General features: G+C 49.6%; 1 protein-coding gene across 1 annotated transcript in view; it reads right to left on the bottom strand.

Moving 5' to 3' along the window:
- Window positions 1-18,084, bottom strand: part of adamts7 (a disintegrin-like and metallopeptidase (reprolysin type) with thrombospondin type 1 motif, 7) — a 59,194-nt gene that overhangs the window by 16,667 nt on the left and 24,443 nt on the right. Inside the window, exons 9-18 of the mRNA XM_074666339.1 lie at window positions 13,419-13,563; window positions 10,354-10,446; window positions 9,209-9,354; window positions 8,477-8,646; window positions 7,307-7,440; window positions 5,166-5,286; window positions 3,634-3,878; window positions 2,947-3,088; window positions 1,537-1,663; window positions 119-332 (exon numbers count right to left, since the gene is read on the bottom strand). Of these exons, the coding sequence (XP_074522440.1) occupies window positions 119-332; window positions 1,537-1,663; window positions 2,947-3,088; window positions 3,634-3,878; window positions 5,166-5,286; window positions 7,307-7,440; window positions 8,477-8,646; window positions 9,209-9,354; window positions 10,354-10,446; window positions 13,419-13,563 (1,537 nt within the window). The remainder of the gene's footprint in view (window positions 1-118; window positions 333-1,536; window positions 1,664-2,946; window positions 3,089-3,633; window positions 3,879-5,165; window positions 5,287-7,306; window positions 7,441-8,476; window positions 8,647-9,208; window positions 9,355-10,353; window positions 10,447-13,418; window positions 13,564-18,084) is intronic.

Below are 18,084 nucleotides of genomic sequence, written 5' to 3'. Positions count from 1 at the left end.
CTGCAGAGCCCACTTCCTGTTTCCTGAAACACCGACCTCTGCTTCAAACCAAACCAGAAAAACACCACCTGGAGTTTCAGTTGAAACAGGGAAACAATCTGATTCTGATCCGACCCACCTTAGACCAGTTCCCGGAGTTCCAGTCTGCGGGGCAGGGGAGGTGTGTGTTGCAGGAGGACAGCGCCCGTGGTTTGGGGAGGTGTTTACAGGCGCTGGGCTGCTGCGCCTCCTGCTCCTCGGCGCTCACCGACTGGATGCACAGCACCGTCCGCTTGGTCAGACCTGAGCCCCCACAGCTGGCAGAGCACTTCTGCCACTCCCCAGACCACCACCTACACACACACACACACACACACACACAAACACACACACACACACACACACACAGATGTCAGTATTTAGTGATGAAGGTGGTGTTATAAAGGGTCAGTTCGTGCAGTTTCTCTGTTCCTGGACTCATACTCCTCTCCGGGGTCTGAGCTGGTTTGAGCTAAAAGCTGAAAGTTCATCCTCTGAAAACCTTCAGACCCTGATCCCATGGTCTGACGTGGTCTGATACGGTCTAACATGAACAACACGCTAACCATCAGAGGTCTCTGAGTCCGTCCTGAGGCCGGGGACCAGGACACGCTCGTCTGATCCATGATGTCCTGATCTAAGGTGATTTTTGAGGATAGGTTTGAATTTTCCTGCTGTTTCTGATCCCGCTGGCTGGTTTTTAGGTTTGATTTCTGGATGAATCAGCTGGTTTATCCTTTTCTCCACCTTCAGGTCAACCCACAGATGGAGGAAAAGCATCGTCGTGGCAGAGGAAACGAAGGTGTCTCCCTGAAACTTGATGATTTGTTTTGACCCAAACAAACTGCGTCGCCTTGTGAGCCACGAACACACACCTTGGTGGACCCAAAACAGAGAAACACACACACACATCCTTTACACAGGGAGTCTCAGAGTGCAGTAATGTGTGTTATGGTGCTGCCTGTTAAAGACGTGAGCACACAGTCCTCTCTGGGACTTCCTGTGGGCGGTTGGCGTGCTCTGACGCTGTGTGGGAAAAACACACCATGAAGACGAACCGTTGGTCCTCTGCAGCTCTCAGAGGCTCTGACACAGAGACGAACGCAGCGTGGATAAATAAAAACTGATGCTCTGACGTTCGTTAAGAAACCAAGCTCAGACTGAGCTTCCTGCCTGGCTCAACGGCTCACGGCAGATTTACACCCTCACACTAAGAGAAGTGTTTGTGTCTCTGACTTTATTTGTGTCACGATCACATGAAAAGTCCGGAAAAAGTTTGATGTTCAGACCTAAAAAGACAAAAACTCAGCCTGAGGAGTAAAAATCTGCTGAGTGGCTTCAGTTAAACTTTAACCCCCGCTGTCGAGCAGCTCACTCATCGTTTTTTATCTGGAAATAAGACGTTTATTTTTTTCCTGCAGGGTTAGAAAAACTAGAGCGTGTGTGTGTGTGTGTGTGTGTGTGTGTGTGTGTGTGTGTGTGTGTGTGTGTGTGTGTGTGTGTGTCAGGTGAACTCACAGGGCTGGACACGGCTCCTTTTTGCAGCTGGTCTGGTTGTCCTCAGGTCGGGTTGAAGGGTCACAGAAATGCTCATCCACGATCCCGGTCGTCTTCTCCACACAGTGGACGATCTGTCTCTGGACTCCTGGGACCAGGACAGAGGAGAGGACAGAGGAGAGGACAGAGGAGAGGACAGAGGAGAGGACAGAGGAGAGGACAGAGGAGAGGACAGAGGAGAGGACAGCGGAGAGGACAGAGGAGAGGACAGCGTCAAACACTCAGACAGACTTCAGAGTCAGGTTTTATTCCTGCTGACTCCATCCTCAGACTGGACGTGAGCGCAGACAGGTCTACGAGCCTGAACACGTGTCAAACCCAGATGTTCACCCTGAAGCTGAGACTCATTCACCTCCTCCTGTCACCCCCCTCCATCACCTGCCTGCTGAGGGCCAGGACAGGTCACTGTCTAATCCACACCTGAGGGCCAGGACAGGTCACTGTCTAATCCACACCTGAGGGGCAGGGCTGGGCGGACCTGACCAAACCCAGGAAGGATCATGAAGAAAAGAGACTCATGTAGAGACTCTGAGCCACGGTGAGTCCACGGATCTGAACGTTGCTCTAACGCTCACTCTGGTGTTTTCCTGTAATTTATTCTGAATGAGGGAAAAACCTGCTCCTGGCAGAGAGAAACGACACCTCTGTGTCTCCTGGTGTGAAGCTGTGACTTTTCCTCATCGTGTTTCAGTGAAGAGCACAAACCAAAGTCCGTCTGTGAGGTCTGACTGAACTCCTTCTGGACTCTTCACAGTCTGCTGGTCTAAACCTAAAACTCTGTACGATCAGCAGAAACTCAACAACTCTTCAGCTGACGACTTTAAATGAACAGATTCATCAGGAAGAGAAAATGTGAGCTTTTAAAAACACGTCAGAGGAAACCAGACCAGGTTAAAGTCAACGTCAAACCATCAGCTCGTCCACTCAGGGGGAGGATCCTTTACCTGTCTTCTCCAGTGAGTTTTTCTACTCGGTCAAATCAAAAGTCATCAACCATCATTACACTGTACACCAGACCATAAAAACTGAAATAGATTGTTTGTGTCTTATTTGTTGGTAAAGGTTTAATCAGAGTGAATCTGAGCCACATTCACCTGAAAGCTCCAGAAAATCTCTTGTTTCCATCAAACCAAAAATGACCCTGAGTTTATTTTAAAAAGCTTCTTTTAAAAAAGAAAAACTTCAGAAATAACACAAAAACTTAAAGAGATATCTTTCCTTTTGCCATTAGCAGATTTTTTCTCTTTCAAACCAGTTCAACCAGTTCATTTTGTCTTCTGACATCATGAAATGAGACATTTCTCTGGCTCTGGGCTGAACGTGGCTCAGGTTTCAGGTTTTGTGGTCAAAGGGTCAAAGCGTCTCTCTGACCTCTTCCACAGGTCACGCTGCATTCAGTCCACGAGCCGTGCTTCCAGAAGAAAAGCGACGCAGGGATTTCATTTTCCTCAGAGACGTTTTGGCTGATGGTGTACTCGTAGCGAACTCCAGGGTTGGTCTCCTGAAAGAGCAGCTGGGACACAGACGACAGAAAAGGATTCTGGGATTATTCCTCCATCAACACAGAAACTGATGATTTTCTTCAGATCAGTCTATGTTTCTATTAAAGGAAGTTAAAGGGACATAAAAAGAAATAATGAGGTGAACAAACAGGTTTGTGTTGCTCTAAAAACATCTTTCTTTGTTCTGTGTTTCTGCAGACAGCCTCTAGTGGGCGCTCCATGAACTGCAGACAGGAACCCAAACCATCAGGGGGACGTAAACTGTGTGTGGTCTGGATCAGAGCCTCCATGAGGATTTACTTTTCACATTTAGAGTTTGATCAGAAAGACTGAGCGGACTCGTTGGATCGATGACGTCCGTCGTCCTGAGGAGACGAGCTGGTTCTTTCTGACTGATCAAAAACATCTGCACAGTTAAAGGTTCAGTCCTCGTAAAGCAAACCTCAGTCCGTCTCTTTGGTCAGTCCTGTCTAGACGCTGTGTCTCTGGTCTTGGGGTTTGTTGTTGCTCAGGGACCCATCGTCTACACGAGCAGACAAACATCAAATCCACCAACCTGGATCCAGAGCGGCTCCATGGTGGGTCCAGGAGACGTCAGGTTCTCCAGCTGCCCCGTCCTCTCGTAGGTGAACACCGTCCCTGCTGCTTTGTACTCTCCGTTCCACTGGATGGTCCAGCCGCCGTTCAGGAAGTACTTGTTGGGAGAGTCGCTCCTGAGGGCTAAGAAGTTCCCGGCTTCGGCCATCTCCTCGATGCGGATGTCCCGGGCACCCTCTGGGATCAGGCCGATGTCCACGTATCCTGAGGACAGATTGTGGCGTTCAGATTAAGATCGTTCTGTGAAACACTCACATTAAAAAAAGCACATTTATATTTTTGGGAACAATGACCACGTTTTGGTCTCAGAGCCTGAAGCTTGTCACACTGCAGCGTGTGGTGTCGATCAGTGAAAGACGTCTTACATAACGACTTTTCTCTAAAGAGTTTTTCTCTCACCCTGGAGTTAAAGCAATCATTGTTCGCTCCGAGTCGACCGCGGCTGAACGTCCTTCATTCTGTCCCCGAACAAAGGCCTGAACAAACCGCTCAGCAGATTAAAACACTCGTCTGATGGAGCATGTTTCACCGTGTGACTGTTCACAGAGAGAGTTTATAAAGTTCAGAAAAAAGTCCTTTTTAAAGTTTCCGTCTCCTTCAGGGAGCAGCTTTTTGGTTCACACTCATATTCAATGTTAACATGTGACGTGCTGCAGCAGAAACACCGAAACAAAAAACAGGAGAGTCAGACTAACCCTGATCCAGGATCCTCCTCACCAACACTGACCGTACCATGAGGGTCTGATCAGAGGGACCTCGTTAAACCCACGGAGAAAAAACTGATGTTTGAGCACGTGTTCAATCAAACACATTAAAAATAAGGAATTAAATTTTCCAAGAAGAAAATCAGTGAGCGGTGCCAGGTGTGAGCATCCACAGGAAACAACTCTGACCAAAAGATAAAATGTTTCATCAGAGTTTATCTGTGAATCTTCAAAACCACCCAGAGGATGAATAAACATCTCTACGTGAATCTCTGTTTCTGCACTGTCACTGAAAAAACACGGACTGAGCATGCTCCAAACTTCCCTCCTCAACACACCCTCAAACCACCTCCATGGCTGCTCCTCACGGGGTTTCTGATGACTCCCATCGCTCTGCTGAAAGGAGCTGAGGGGAGCAAAGAGGAGCAAAGAGGGGCTGAGAGGAGCAGGGAGGAGCAGAGAGGAGCAGGGAGGAGCAGGGAGGAGCAGAGAGGAGCAGGGAGGAGCAGAGAGGAGCAGAGAGGAGCAGGGAGGAGCAGGGAGGAGCAGAGAGGAGCAGGGAGGAGCAGAGAGGAGCAGAGAGGAGCAGGGAGGAGCAGAGAGGAGCAGGGAGGAGCAGAGAGGAGCTGAGAGGAGCTGAGAGGAGCTAAGAGGGGCTAAGAGGAGCTAAGAGGAGCTGAGAGGAGCAGGGAGGAGCAAAGACGAGCAGAGAGGAGCAGGGAGGAGCATTTCTGTGTGTGATGTTCCTCCTCCTGCTCCTTCAAAGCTCCCACAGAGACAAACCCACCCAGTCCTTCGCTCTCCTCAAACGTCCTCCTCACGGTGGTGCAGGTGGAGCCGTTACCCAGACAAACGCCGCAGCGATCCTCCACGGCGCCGGACTCGATCACATGGTCACAGCCCACGCTCTGTCCAACAGGAGGAGAAACACAGACAGAAACTGAGAGAGCGTTTGGTCGGTGTCTTTCTCCTGACTCTGTAGCTCCTCCTCCCACCTCCTCAACGAGGAGTTAAATCAGAGACTGGAGGAGGAAACAGAGATCACACAAACTGCTGCTTCACTTCAGTCTCATCAAACACTCTGTGTCACAACTTTCAGTCCTCCTGAAATAAACTGATGAGGCAGCGAGAAAAAACACAGACTGACTGAAAGGTCACAAAATGTCACAAAATGTCACAAAATGTCACAAAATGTCACAAAACAGATCCTGAGGTCAGTTCACCGTCCACTACATCAGCCACAGCAAACAGCAAACAAACAGCAAACAAACAGCAAACAAACAGCAAACAAACAGCAAACAGCAAACAAACCGCAAACAAACAGCAAACAAACAGCAAACAGCAAACAAACCGCAAACAAACAGCAAACAAACAGCAAACAGCAAACAAACCGCAAACAAACAGCAAACAAACAGCAAACAAACAGCAAACAAACAGCAAACAGCAAACAAACAGCAAACAAACAGCAAACAAACAGCAAACAAACAGCAAACAAACAGCAAACAAACAGCAAACAGCAAACAAACCTCAAACAAACAGCAAACAAACAGCAAACAAACCGCAAACAAACAGCAAACAAACAGCAAACAGCAAACAAACAGCAAACAAACAGCAAACAAACAGCAAACAAACAGCAAACAAACAGCAAACAACCTCAGCATCAGCAAACAGCTTAGTGGTCTAACTGGTCTAGGTGGTCTAACTGAATTTAGTGGTCTTACTGGTCTAAGTGGTCTAACTGAATTTAGTGGTCTTACTTGTCTAGGTGGTCTAACTGAATTTAGTGGTCTTACTGGTCTAAGTGGTCTTGGTGGACTAAGAAGTCCAAATGGTCTTAGTGGACTAAGTACTCTAAGTGGTCTTGGTGGTCTGTGAGGTCTCAGATGTCTTGTGACAGCAGTAACTGTTGATTCCTCCAGAGGACTGGACCTGGACTGTATCAGGGATGAAGGGGGTGGTGTGAGGAGGTGTGAGGAGGTGTGAGGAGGTATAAGGAGGTGTGAGGAGGTGTGGGATGGTGTGGGTGGTGTGAGGAGGTGTGAGGAGGTGTGAGGAGGTATGAGGAGGTGTGAGGAGGTGTGAGGAGGTGTGAGGAGGTGTGAGGAGGTGTGAGGTGGTGTGAGGAGCTGTGGGTGGTGTGAGGAGGTGTGAGGAGGTGTGAGGAGGTGTGAGGAGGTGTGAGGAGGTGTGGGATGGTGTGGGTGGTGTGAGGAGGTGTGAGGAGGTGTGAGGAGGTATGAGGAGGTGTGAGGAGGTGTGAGGAGGTGTGAGGAGGTGTGAGGAGGTATGAGGAGGTGTGAGGAGGTGTGAGGAGGTGTGGGATGGTGTGGGTGGTGTGAGGAGGTGTGAGGAGGTGTGAGGAGGTGTAGGTGGTGTGAGGAGGTGTGAGGAGGTGTTAGGAGGTGTGAGGCCGTGTAAGGAGGTGTGAGGAGGTGTAGGTGGTGTGAGGAGGTGTGAGGAGGTGTGAGGAGGTGTGAGGAGGTGTGGGTGGTGTGGGAGGTGTGAGGAGGTGTGAGGAGGTGTGAGGAGGTGTGAGGAGGTGTGAGGCCGTGTAAGGAGGTGTGAGGAGGTGTGAGGAGGTGTGAGGCCGTGTAAGGAGGTGTGAGGAGGTGTGAGGAGCTGTGGGTGGTGTGAGGAGGTGTGAGGAGGTGTTAGGAGGTGTGAGGAGGTGTGAGGAGGTGTGAGGAGGTGTGAGGCCGTGTAAGGAGGTGTTAGGAGGTGTGAGGAGGTGTGAGGAGGTGTGAGGAGGTGTGAGGAGGTGTGAGGCCGTGTAAGGAGGTGTGAGGAGGTGTGAGGAGGTGTGAGGAGGTGTGAGGAGGTGTGAGGAGGTGTGAGGCCGTGTAAGGAGGTGTTAGGAGGTGTGAGGAGGTGTGAGGAGGTGTGAGGAGGTGTGAGGAGGTGTGAGGAGGTGTGAGGAGGTGTCTGTACCTTGCAGATGCCGTTGATGCACATGTCTCTGCTCTTGTTGCCGTCGTAGCACGGCGTCCCGTCGGTCACAGCGTCCCTCATCTTCTCAGAGAAATCCTCGTTGAGGGGGCGACAGTGAAGCTCACAGGGGCTGACTGGGAGGAGTCAGACAGAGGTTCAGTTAGAGGAGGAGCAGAGCAGGAGGAGCAGAGCAGGAGGAGCAGAGCAGGAGGAGCAGATCATGAGGAGCAGAGCATGAGGAGCAGAGCAAGAGGAGCAGAGCAGGAGGAGCAGAGCAGGATGAGCAGAGCAGGAGGAGCAGAGCAGGATGAGCAGTGCATGAGGAGCAGAGCATGAGGAGCAGAGCATAAGGAGCAGAGCATGAGGAGCAGAGCATGAGGAGCAGAGAAGGATGAGCAGAGCAGGAGGAGCAGAGCAGGATGAGCAGTGCATGAGGAGCAGAGCATGAGGAGCAGAGCATGAGGAGCAGAGAAGGATGAGCAGTGCATGAGGGGCAGAGCATGAGGAGCAGAGCATGAGGAGCAGAGCAGGAGGAGCAGAGCAGGATGAGCAGAGCAGGAGGAGCAGAGCAGGATGAGCAGTGCATGAGGAGCAGAGCATGAGGAGCAGAGCATGAGGAGCAGAGCATGAGGAGCAGAGAAGGATGAGCAGTGCATGAGGGGCAGAGCAGGAGGAGCAGAGCAGGAGGAGCAGAGCAGGAGGAGCAGAGCAGGAGGAGCACCAGGAGCAGAGCAGGAGGAGCAGAGCAGGTTAATGTGTCCTGAACCCTGAGCCGACCTGAGCTCAGCAGCAGCTCAGCAGCAGCAGCTCAGCAGCAGCTCAGCAGCAGCTCAGCAGCAGCTCAGCAGCAGCAGCAGCAGCTCAGCAGCAGCTCAGCAGCAGCTCAGCAGCAGCAGCTCAGCAGCAGCAGCTTGGCAGCAGCAGCTCAGCAGCAGCAGCTTGGCAGCAGCAGCTCAGCAGCAGCAGCTCAGCAGCAGCAGCTCAGCAGCAGCAGCAGCTCAGCAGCAGCTCAGCAGCAGCAGCTCAGCAGCAGCAGCTTGGCAGCAGCAGCAGCAGCTCAGCAGCAGCTTAGCAGCAGCAGCAGCAGCTCAGCAGCAGCTCAGCAGCAGCAGCTCAGCAGCTCAGCAGCTCAGCAGCAGCAGCAGCAGCTCTGCAGCAGCAGCAGCTCACCTCTGTTGATGACGGCCTCCCAGCGGTGGAACTGGCCCTTGTAGGGCAGGCTGTTGAACTGGGAGCACTGGACGCTCCTGAAGCTGGGCAGCTCGCGCTGACACGGGCTGGAGTTACACACCTTGTACCTGCGCCGCTCGCCCAGACAGTACTTCCCTCTGCGCGCAGGGCTGCAGGAGAGTCACACATGTTAGCTCAGACACACTTAGGATGGTGAGGCTCAGACTCAGAGAGACAGACTCATTCAGGAAGGACAGAAAAAGAATAATTAAAGTATATTCACAGGTTTAAACTCAGAGAGGTGTGGGGAGTGGAGCTGATACTGAGCTCAGAAACAGGATAAAGATCCAAAGAAGGAAAAAGTCAGAAAAATCAAACACAGCCAGTGAAACATTTCTGTCTGTTGAAGGAAGTTTGTTTGTACCACGGTCACCTTCTCAGGAGCCTAAGATCAGATCAGAGTCCTACGGTAGCAGGTCTGGACCTCTGGTAAAACAGCTTCAGGTGTTTTCTTGGTTTAACCTGAACCCTACCAGTAAAAGTTGATGATCTCTTTGTGGAGTAGGAAATGAATATTTCTCTCTCCATGTTTGAGGTGAAAGCTAAAACATTTGTACCTCCAAACCAAAGCAGACAGAAACGGTCTGACAGTTAAAACCCTGAACCCGTGCTGTTATTGGATGATGGGGACACGAAGCCAGCCCACGCTGGGTGACAGAGGTTTCCACTCACACTGGGTTGTCACAGTCTCTGTGGGCGCTCTGCACTCCGGCTCCACACGTCCTGGAGCAGGCCGACCACTCGCTCCACGGCGCCCAGCCTCCGTCCACGCTCTCTGGCTCAAACCCAACGGCTACACACTCTCCGCTGATACACCACTGAAAAACAAACACAGGCCCCGAGCTGTGAGCTTCGTCCTGCTCTCATGGTCCAACAGACCCAGCAGAGCCCCTCTCAGCTGTGACCCAGACCTTAGGAGCTGTCAGTGGACTGTCCTAACAAAAAAGACCCCACATCACCTCTTCATTTCACTACAAAGACTTCCTCTACACTTTGATTTTAAACTTTCCATTCTCTACATGTACAGCTGACTGTGACATTATCATAAACCAATTTTTAAAAACAACCCAAGAAAAGTCAGGGCTGCTGGCTTTTCAACAAACAAAAATACGAATCTTAAAGAGGGGGTATGGTGGTCCTTAAGGCTCTACACTGTCTCTCTGGTGCCCTTATCGTAGCTTTACATGATTTACATCTCAAATAATTCCAGTTTTTCTCTCACTGGTGTTTTATAATCCCTGATTTCAGCCTCAGTCTGAAACTCTTCATCACGGCTACTGTCCCTTTAAGGCTCTAAGCTCCAAAAGCCCCCTTCTCTCTGATTGGCCAGCTCCCTGGAGATCTGTCAGGGGGTGGAGCTATAGCTGGACCTACGTGTTTAAGGGCCACCCTCCAATGTGCCATGAATCAGTTTGGGGATCCTTATGTGATGACATCATCATTTCAGGAAGTCTCGCAAAGGTCTCGTTAAGTCTTGATAAGGTCTCAGTAAGTCTCGTTAAGGTCTCGTTAAGGTCTTGTTCAGTCTCGTTAAGGTCTTGTTCAGTCTCGTTAAGGTCTTGTTCAGTCTCGTTAAGGTCTCGTTAAGGTCTTGTTCAGTCTCGTTAAGGTCTCAGTAAGTCTCGTTAAGTCTCGTTAAGGTCTCGTTAAGGTCTCGTTAAGGTCTTGTTCAGTCTCGTTAAGGTCTCGTTAAGGTCTTGTTCAGTCTCGTTAAGGTCTCGTTTAGTCTCGTTAAGGTCTCGTGTAGTTTCAGAGCGGTGTGTTTTGAGAAGTTAGAAGACACTTTTTGAAAACCTGCTGCTGAGGTTCAGACTCACCTTGTCCTCCCCACAGCTGGTCCCGTCCACGGCCCCGTCCAGCTTGGAGTGGCAGGTTGTTCCCACGGTGCACCACAGAGTGCTGCACACGTTCTTAAAGAAACAAAGGAAAGATGACGTGTTAATGCTGCAGCTTCTAGAAATCCAGACCTGATCCTCACATGTTTTACAGAGTTTACTGAGAACACAGAGACAGAACTCAGGGGGAGTGGAAATAAAATCTGTTTCTTTCTCTTCTACGTTTCATGGCCCAATGGTGTAAAATGAAACAGAGCTTTAAAGCTCAGATTCAGCTCTTACTGAGTCCATGCTGCTTCTCAGGGTCTCTCAGTGATTCTCAGTGTCTCTCAGTGTCTCAGTGTCTCTCAGTGTCTCAGTGTCTCTCAGTGTCTCTCAGTGTCTCTCAGTGTCTCTCAGTGTCTCTCAGTGTTTCTAAGTGTCTCTCAGTGTCTCTCAGTGTCTCAGTGTCTCTCAGTGTCTCAGTGTCTCTCAGTGTCTCTCAGTGTCTCTCAGTGTCTCTCAGTGATTCTCAGTGTCTCTCAGTGTTTCTCAGTGTCTCTCAGTGTCTCTCAGTGTTTCTCAGTGTCTCTCAGTGTCTCTTAGTGTTTCTCAGTGTTTCTCAGTGTTTCTCAGTGTCTCTCAGTGTCTCTCAGTGTCTCTCAGTGTCTCAGTGTCTCTCAGTGTTTCTCGGTGTCTCTCAGTGTCTCTCAGTGTCTCTCAGTGTCTCAGTGTCTCTCAGTGTCTCTTAGTGTCTCTCAGTGATTCTCAGTGTCTCTCAGTGTCTCAGTGTCTCTCAGTGTTTCTCAGTGTCTCTCAGTGTCTCTTAGTGTTTCTCAGTGTTTCTCAGTGTTTCTCAGTGTCTCTCAGTGTTTCTCGGTGTCTCTCAGTGTCTCTCAGTGTCTCTCAGTGTCTCTCAGTGTCTCAGTGTCTCTCAGTGTTTCTCGGTGTCTCTCAGTGTCTCTCAGTGTTTCTCAGTGTCTCTCAGTGTCTCTCAGTGTCTCAGTGTCTCTCGGTGTTTCTCGGTGTCTCTCGGTGTCTCTCAGTGTCTCTCAGTGTTTCTCAGTGTCTCTCAGTGTCTCTCAGTGTCTCTCAGTGTCTCAGTGTCTCAGTGTCTCTCAGTGTCTCAGTGTCTCTCAGTGTCTCAGAGTCTCTCCGTGTCTCTCAGTGTCTCAGTGTCTCTCAGTGTTTCTCAGTGTCTCTCAGTGTTTCTCAGTGTCTCTCAGTGTCTCTCAGTGTTTCTCAGTGTCTCTCAGTGTTTCTCAGTGTCTCTCAGTGTCTCTCAGTGTCTCTCAGTGTCTCTCAGTGTCTCTTAGTGTTTCTCAGTGTTTCTCAGTGTTTCTCGGTGTCTCTCAGTGTCTCTCAGTGTCTCTCAGTGTCTCTCAGTGTCTCAGTGTCTCTCAGTGTTTCTTGGTGTCTCTCGGTGTCTCTCAGTGTCTCTCAGTGTTTCTCAGTGTCTCTCAGTGTCTCTCAGTGTCTCTCAGTGTCTCAGTGTCTCAGTGTCTCTCAGTGTCTCAGTGTCTCAGTGTCTCTCAGTGTCTCAGAGTCTCTCCGTGTCTCTCAGTGTCTCAGTGTCTCTCAGTGTCTCAGTGTCTCTCAGTGTCTCTTAGTGTCTCAGAGTCTCTCAGTGTCTCAGTGTCTCTCAGTGTCTCTCAGTTTGGATCATGGGGTCTAACTTAAATCAATGAGCTGCTGAGTCTGCCTGACTTGTCTCCTTGCAGCTTTGAACCGATGACCCAGAGGAAAGAGCTGAGTCTCATTGATTCTCAGAGCAGAGATGAACTTTTAGAGCGACAGCAAAGGTCACAGTGACTCAGAGTCACACTCAGAGAGTTAATGCAGAGCAGGGCTTCAAAAACCAGCTGGTCTGTCCCTGCTGAGAGGTTTATCTGGACCCCCATCCCTCACCGGATGTTTCTCATATAAGAACAAACAAACCACTGAGGAAAACCCCTAAATCCTCAAACATGAAGCCCATCAGGCAGCTCCAACAATCCCACAGAGTAATCAGAGTCCTCCTGACTCACAGCTTCCAAAAACCATACCCCCGCCCCCCAGAGCACTCGCCAACAGAGACCTCACAGGGTGAGGGTGTGTTAGAGGGAGAGAGACCACAGGTTGGAGTCTAACCTGGACCAGCCAAAACCTGGACCACTAGGCTGAGCCAGAAAAGACACACTAACATGTACCGTATGTAAGGTCAACACGACACAACAGCTCATCAGGAAAAGAGTTTTTCATTTGTTCTGCAAAAATTTATTTTTAGCCCTGAGCAGCGTTAGTATATTCACTTTGATCTATTTTATTTTATTTTATTTTATTTTATTTTATTTTATTTATTTCATTTTTATCTTATTTTATTTTATTTTATCTTATTTTATTTTATTTTATTTTATTTTATTTTATTTCATTTTATTTTCTGGACCTGTTTTCCATCAAGTTCTCAGGTGATGCCTCACTTTGCCCTGGAGGTTTTTCATACCTAATGATTTGTTGTGGTCAGGTCGAGGTGGGGGGTCAACAGGTCACCTGGACGTGGGCTCAGATATTGACTCCTCCCCCTCAGGTCAGAGGGTCAGAGGTTGGAGGTCAGTTTCTGACCATCGTCCTGATTTGAAATGATTGTTTTTATCTCTGTGTGTTTTTGTTGAGCACGGAGCCTCGGGGTGAAGGAGAGCACAGGAAGTCATGTTTTTCAGACGGTCAGGACTTCCTGTCTTGTTGGATGTGTTGCTGCTGTGGTCGTCCCGTCCTGAGGATCCTCATAAACCTGTGTTTGCTGTTTAAACTGAGTCCACGCTGCATCAAGCTTCTCTTTCCAGGAAACGCTCTGCATGTGTAAAAATGAACCTGTGTGGTCTCTGGAGCTGGACCACATCAAACCTCACCTGTCCGTTTATCGTCTGAGGACACCAGGTGATCAGCAGGTGATCAGCAGGTGATCAGCAGGTGATCAGCAGGTGATCAGCAGGTGATCAGCAGGTGATCAGCAGGTGATCAGCTGATGTGTTTGTAAACTCTCTCATCCTCTCATGCTGATAAATCTGATGTTGTAGGGACAGACTTACGTCCATGTCGTCACAGAGCACTGAGCCTGGACCGTACTGCAGCCGGCACTGATGGGCCGCGCTGTACAGGACCCCAGGGAGCACCAGGTCCAGGGACAGCTTGTCCTTCACCGGGGGGTCGTCCAGGCACCAGCCCCAGCCCCGGCTGTGAGGAGGAGAGGAGGAGAGGAAAGGAGGAGAGGAGGAGAGGAGGAGAGGAGGGGAGGAGAGGAGGAGAGGGGAGGAGGAGGAGTGGAGGAGGAGAGGAGGAGAGGAAAGGAGGAGGAGAGGAGAGGAGGAGAGGGGAGGAGGAGGAGTGGAGGAGGAGAGGAGGAGGAGGAGGAGAGGAGAGATAATTTAGAATAGTCTCTTATTGAGCAGCTTTTGTGTCAAAGTTTTTCTCTCTCTGCAGTTTTATGGTTTAAGCTCATGATGATGTTTTCACGCTGTGGAAATGACAGAAGGAGATTTAGTTTCAGACAAATTTGAAAATTTTCACGATGACACAATTTCCAAACCTGAGGCTGATGAAATGAACAAACTAATGATGAGAGCATCGTCACACGGAGCTACACCTGAGACAGCTGAGAGGAAAGGTTCAGATACATCAGGCTGACAGGAGTTTCCTCTATAGGGGTCTGGACTCAGCCTCAGAGGGTCTGGACTCTGACATCAGGAGTCAGCCTCTGTTTACACACAGACCTCAGAGAGGGGTCAGCCCTGAACTCCACAGGTCTGAACTCCACAGCGCTGAACTGCACAGAGCTGAACTCCACAGGTCTGAACTCCACAGGTCTGAACTCCACAGGTCTGAACTCCACAGCGCTGAACTCCACAGACACAGAGCTGAACTCCACAGCGCTGAACTCCACAGACACAGAGCTGAACTCCACAGACACAGAGCTGAACTCCACAGCGCTGAACTCCACAGACACAGAGCTGAACTCCACAGCGCTGAACTCCACAGACACAGAGCTGAACTCCACAGCGCTAACTCAACAGAGCTGAACTCCACAGAGCTGAACTCCACAGCGCTGAACTCCACAGACACAGAGCTGAACTCCACAGCGCTGAACTGCACAGAGCTGAACTCCACAGACACAGAGCTGAACTCCACAGCGCTGAACTCCACAGACACAGAGCTGAACTCCACAGCGCTAACTCAACAGAGCTGAACTCCACAGACACAGAGCTGAACTCCACAGCGCTGAACTCCACAGACACAGAGCTGAACTCCACAGCGCTAACTCAACAGAGCTGAACTCCACAGAGCTGAACTCCACAGCGCTGAACTCCACAGACACAGAGCTGAACTCCACAGCGCTGAACTCCACAGCGCTGAACTCCACAGCGCTGAACTCCACAACGCTGAACTCCACAGCGCTGAACTCCACAGACACAGAGCTGAACTCCACAGCGCTAACTCAACAGAGCTGAACTCCACAGCGCTGAACTCCACAGCGCTGAACTCCACAGCGCTGAACTCCACAGCGCTGAACTCCACAGCGCTGAACTCCACAGCGCTGAACTCCACAGCGCTGAACTCCACAGAGCTGAACTTCACAGAGCTGAACTTCACAGCGCTGAACCCTGCTGTGTGCGTAATGAAAGCTTCGCTGACAGAGACATAAAGAGCAGCTAGACTAACCCTCAGGAATCAGCTGACGTTAGCTTTGATCATATGACCACTTCCCTCGCTGGTCGTTGACCTCCAGAGGATGGAGTACAGCAGAGGGTTTAATTCTTGGTCCTTTAATCAGGGTTAATTCCTCCGAACATCAGTCCCAGTGATGATGATCTCAGGCTGAAGGCAACGCGCTGCAGACGCCTTTAACACTCTGTGTTTCCTCACGCAGACAGAGGAGGATCAGATTCATCCTTAGATCAGGTTTAGACGTTTATCCAGTTTAGATTTAAAGTCTCTTTACACAAACAGCTCAGAAACACTCCCACGCTCAGCCTGATTAACCCGTCCTGCTCTTCAGCCACTGAGAGCTCGGTTTATAGACGGAGCGATGGCAGCGAGGTGTGAAACCAACAACAAACGGAGAAACTAAAACTCACTTCCTGCTCCACATGCCCTGAAGTCTGGTATCAGCCTTGGAGAACACAGGTTTAATCTTGCCTCACTGATTAAACATTCACTTCTTCCACGCTGTCAATTAGTCTCTGTGTGAGCCTCCATAACGAGAGGATCAATGGGACCGTGACGAGGCTCTGATCTCTCCATCAAAGTGAAGAGTGTGTGAGAGTAATTTCCATCGCACGTTAAACCTCGCTGCAGAAATCTGACGTCCAGTCTCAGAGTTAGACGCTCTGCTGCACTGATCTGTGTGTGGAGAGGAGAAGGTTAAAAAAACGTTTAAAAACAGCTTCAGGAAGTTAAATCTGCAGAAAACATGATCGCTCTGTCTGCGTCAAGATGAAACTTTCTGCTCTGAAACCGCTGGTGGAGGAAATCGGGGAGCAGCTGATGAAACAGTGAATGAGGAGATGACCTGTGCTGGATTAAAGATGTGAGGTTTGACCTGGAGCTCTAACAGAAATTAACTCTGAGACTGAAAACCTGCAGCGAGGAGACGCAGAAATGAACTCTGATCAAACTCTGGCTCTTTGTAAAGGAAAAAATCCTTCATGAGTGATTTTTATCTCTAAAACACTGAGACGTGACCGTTAAACCTCTCTATCTGAAAGTTTTCATTCAACAACAAATTAATCCAGTTTCTTCGTTTTATTATTAATCAAAGAGCAGACCTCGAATCAGATTGATAAAATCAGATGGTGCTGAGACAAAGAAGAGACCGTGGCAGAAATAATAAAGTTCAAACTTTGGAAAAAAAAAGCAGCAGCTTGAAGAAAAAACAGGTTTCAGCCCAAGGCTTTCATCAGCGTTTCAACAGCCTGAGTAAAACACAGACGCAGAAAGTTTGTCAGCTCCGTCCTCGCATTAAAAACGTCCTTTGTTAAGTTTGTTCCTCAGATTGAAGGTTTTGGTGGAGGAGCTCAGACCGTTAGCTGTGCTGTAACGCAGATATCTGAGTCTGAGAAACTAAAAACTCTCTGACAGACGATCCCTGGTTACAGCAACAGGCTCATTACATTTCTGTTCTGCCTGCTTTTGCTCTCCGTAAGGACTGCACACACCAACGCTCTCTGACCTGCTGCATCCGTCTGCTGTGGTGAAGAGTTTCTCAGGCTGCGTACTGGATGAAACGCTGATGGAGCGGTTAGAGCGACTCTAAACAGCACAGATTTAAGCTTCAAACCAAGAACAGTGAGCTGAGAGAGGCAGAGCAGCTTCATGGAGGAGGTGTTCATCCAGGGTTAAAGGGCTGTTCTGTGTAAATGATGTGTGACCAAACAATGACCAGTCGTCAGATTTCTGAGATGATTCTCTTTAGAAAACGAATCAGACTTTTCTCTCTTTGAGTTGTGAGCGTATCGACGGTGAAGAGCCAAACCAGGTTCAGGGGTTTCCGGGATTTTCTAGTGTTTCTAAAAACAGGATCCTGGATCTGAGAGGACCTCTCTGTTTACTGAGCCGCACCAATTAAAATCTTCTCCATGAGTGGCTCCGCTCTGAAACACCTCTGGGGCCAAACCAGGGTTGGTGCAGCCTTTGTCACAGCCGGCGTCCCCGAAGTGTTCGAGAGTTTAATGAACCGTTTCCACGACCGATTCAAAGAGAGTCAGGGATCAATACACGAGAACATCCAACGTTACGCACCGGGCTCCAGGCTGAGGCTGTTTGCCGCCTCAGGAAGTGGGCCTGACTGAAGGTGCAAAATGCTTCACAGCTGCAGCTTTATCTGGAACAGCTTCAACTCCTCCAACTACTGACGGAGGTGTTTCCACCAGTCTCCAACCGTTTCCATCAGTCTCCAACTGTTTCAATCAGTCTCCAACTCTTTCCACCAGTCTTTAACTGTTTCCATCAGTCTTTAACTCTTTCCTCCAGTCTCCAACTCTTTCCTCAAGTCTCCAACTGTTTCCACCAGTCTCCAACTCTTTCCATCAGTCTCCAACCGTTTCCTCCAGTCTTTAAATGTTTCCACCAGTCTCCATCTCTTTCCTCCAGTCTCCATCTCTTTCCTCCAGTCTCCAACTCTTTCCTCCAGTCTCCAACTGTTTCCACCAGTCTCCAACTGTTTCCATCAGTCTTTAACTCTTTCCTCCAGTCTCCAACTGTTTCCATCAGTCTTTAACTCTTTCCACCAGTCTCCAACTGTTTCCACCAGTCTCCATCTGTTTCCTCCAGTCTCCAACTGTTTCAATCAGTCTCCAACTCTTTCCACCAGTCTCCAACTGTTTCCACCAGTCTCCAACTGTTTCCACCAGTCTCCAACTCTTTCCACCAGTCTCCAACTCTTTCCACCAGTCTCCAACTGTTTCCACCAGTCTCCAATCGTTTCCACCAGTCTCCAACTGTTTCCACCAGTCTCCAACCGTTTCCACCAGTCTCCAACTCTTTCCTCAAGTCTCCAACTGTTTCCACCAGTCTCCATCTCTTTCCATCAGTCTCCAACCGTTTCCTCCAGTCTTTAAATGTTTCCACCAGTCTCCATCTCTTTCCTCCAGTCTCAATCTCTTTCCTCCAGTCTCCAACTGTTTCCTCCAGTCTCCAACTGTTTCCACCAGTCTCCAACTGTTTCAATATGTCTCCAACTCTTTTCACCAGTCTCCAACT

The sequence above is a fragment of the Halichoeres trimaculatus genome, unplaced genomic scaffold (assembly GCF_033239565.1).
Source record: "Halichoeres trimaculatus isolate MK-OKI-2021-1 unplaced genomic scaffold, fHalTri1.1 fHalTri1_scaffold_3, whole genome shotgun sequence".
Lineage (NCBI taxonomy): Eukaryota > Metazoa > Chordata > Actinopteri > Labriformes > Labridae > Halichoeres > Halichoeres trimaculatus.
Note: the sequence above shows the minus strand (reverse complement) of the source record. Positions and strands in the feature narration are given on the sequence as shown.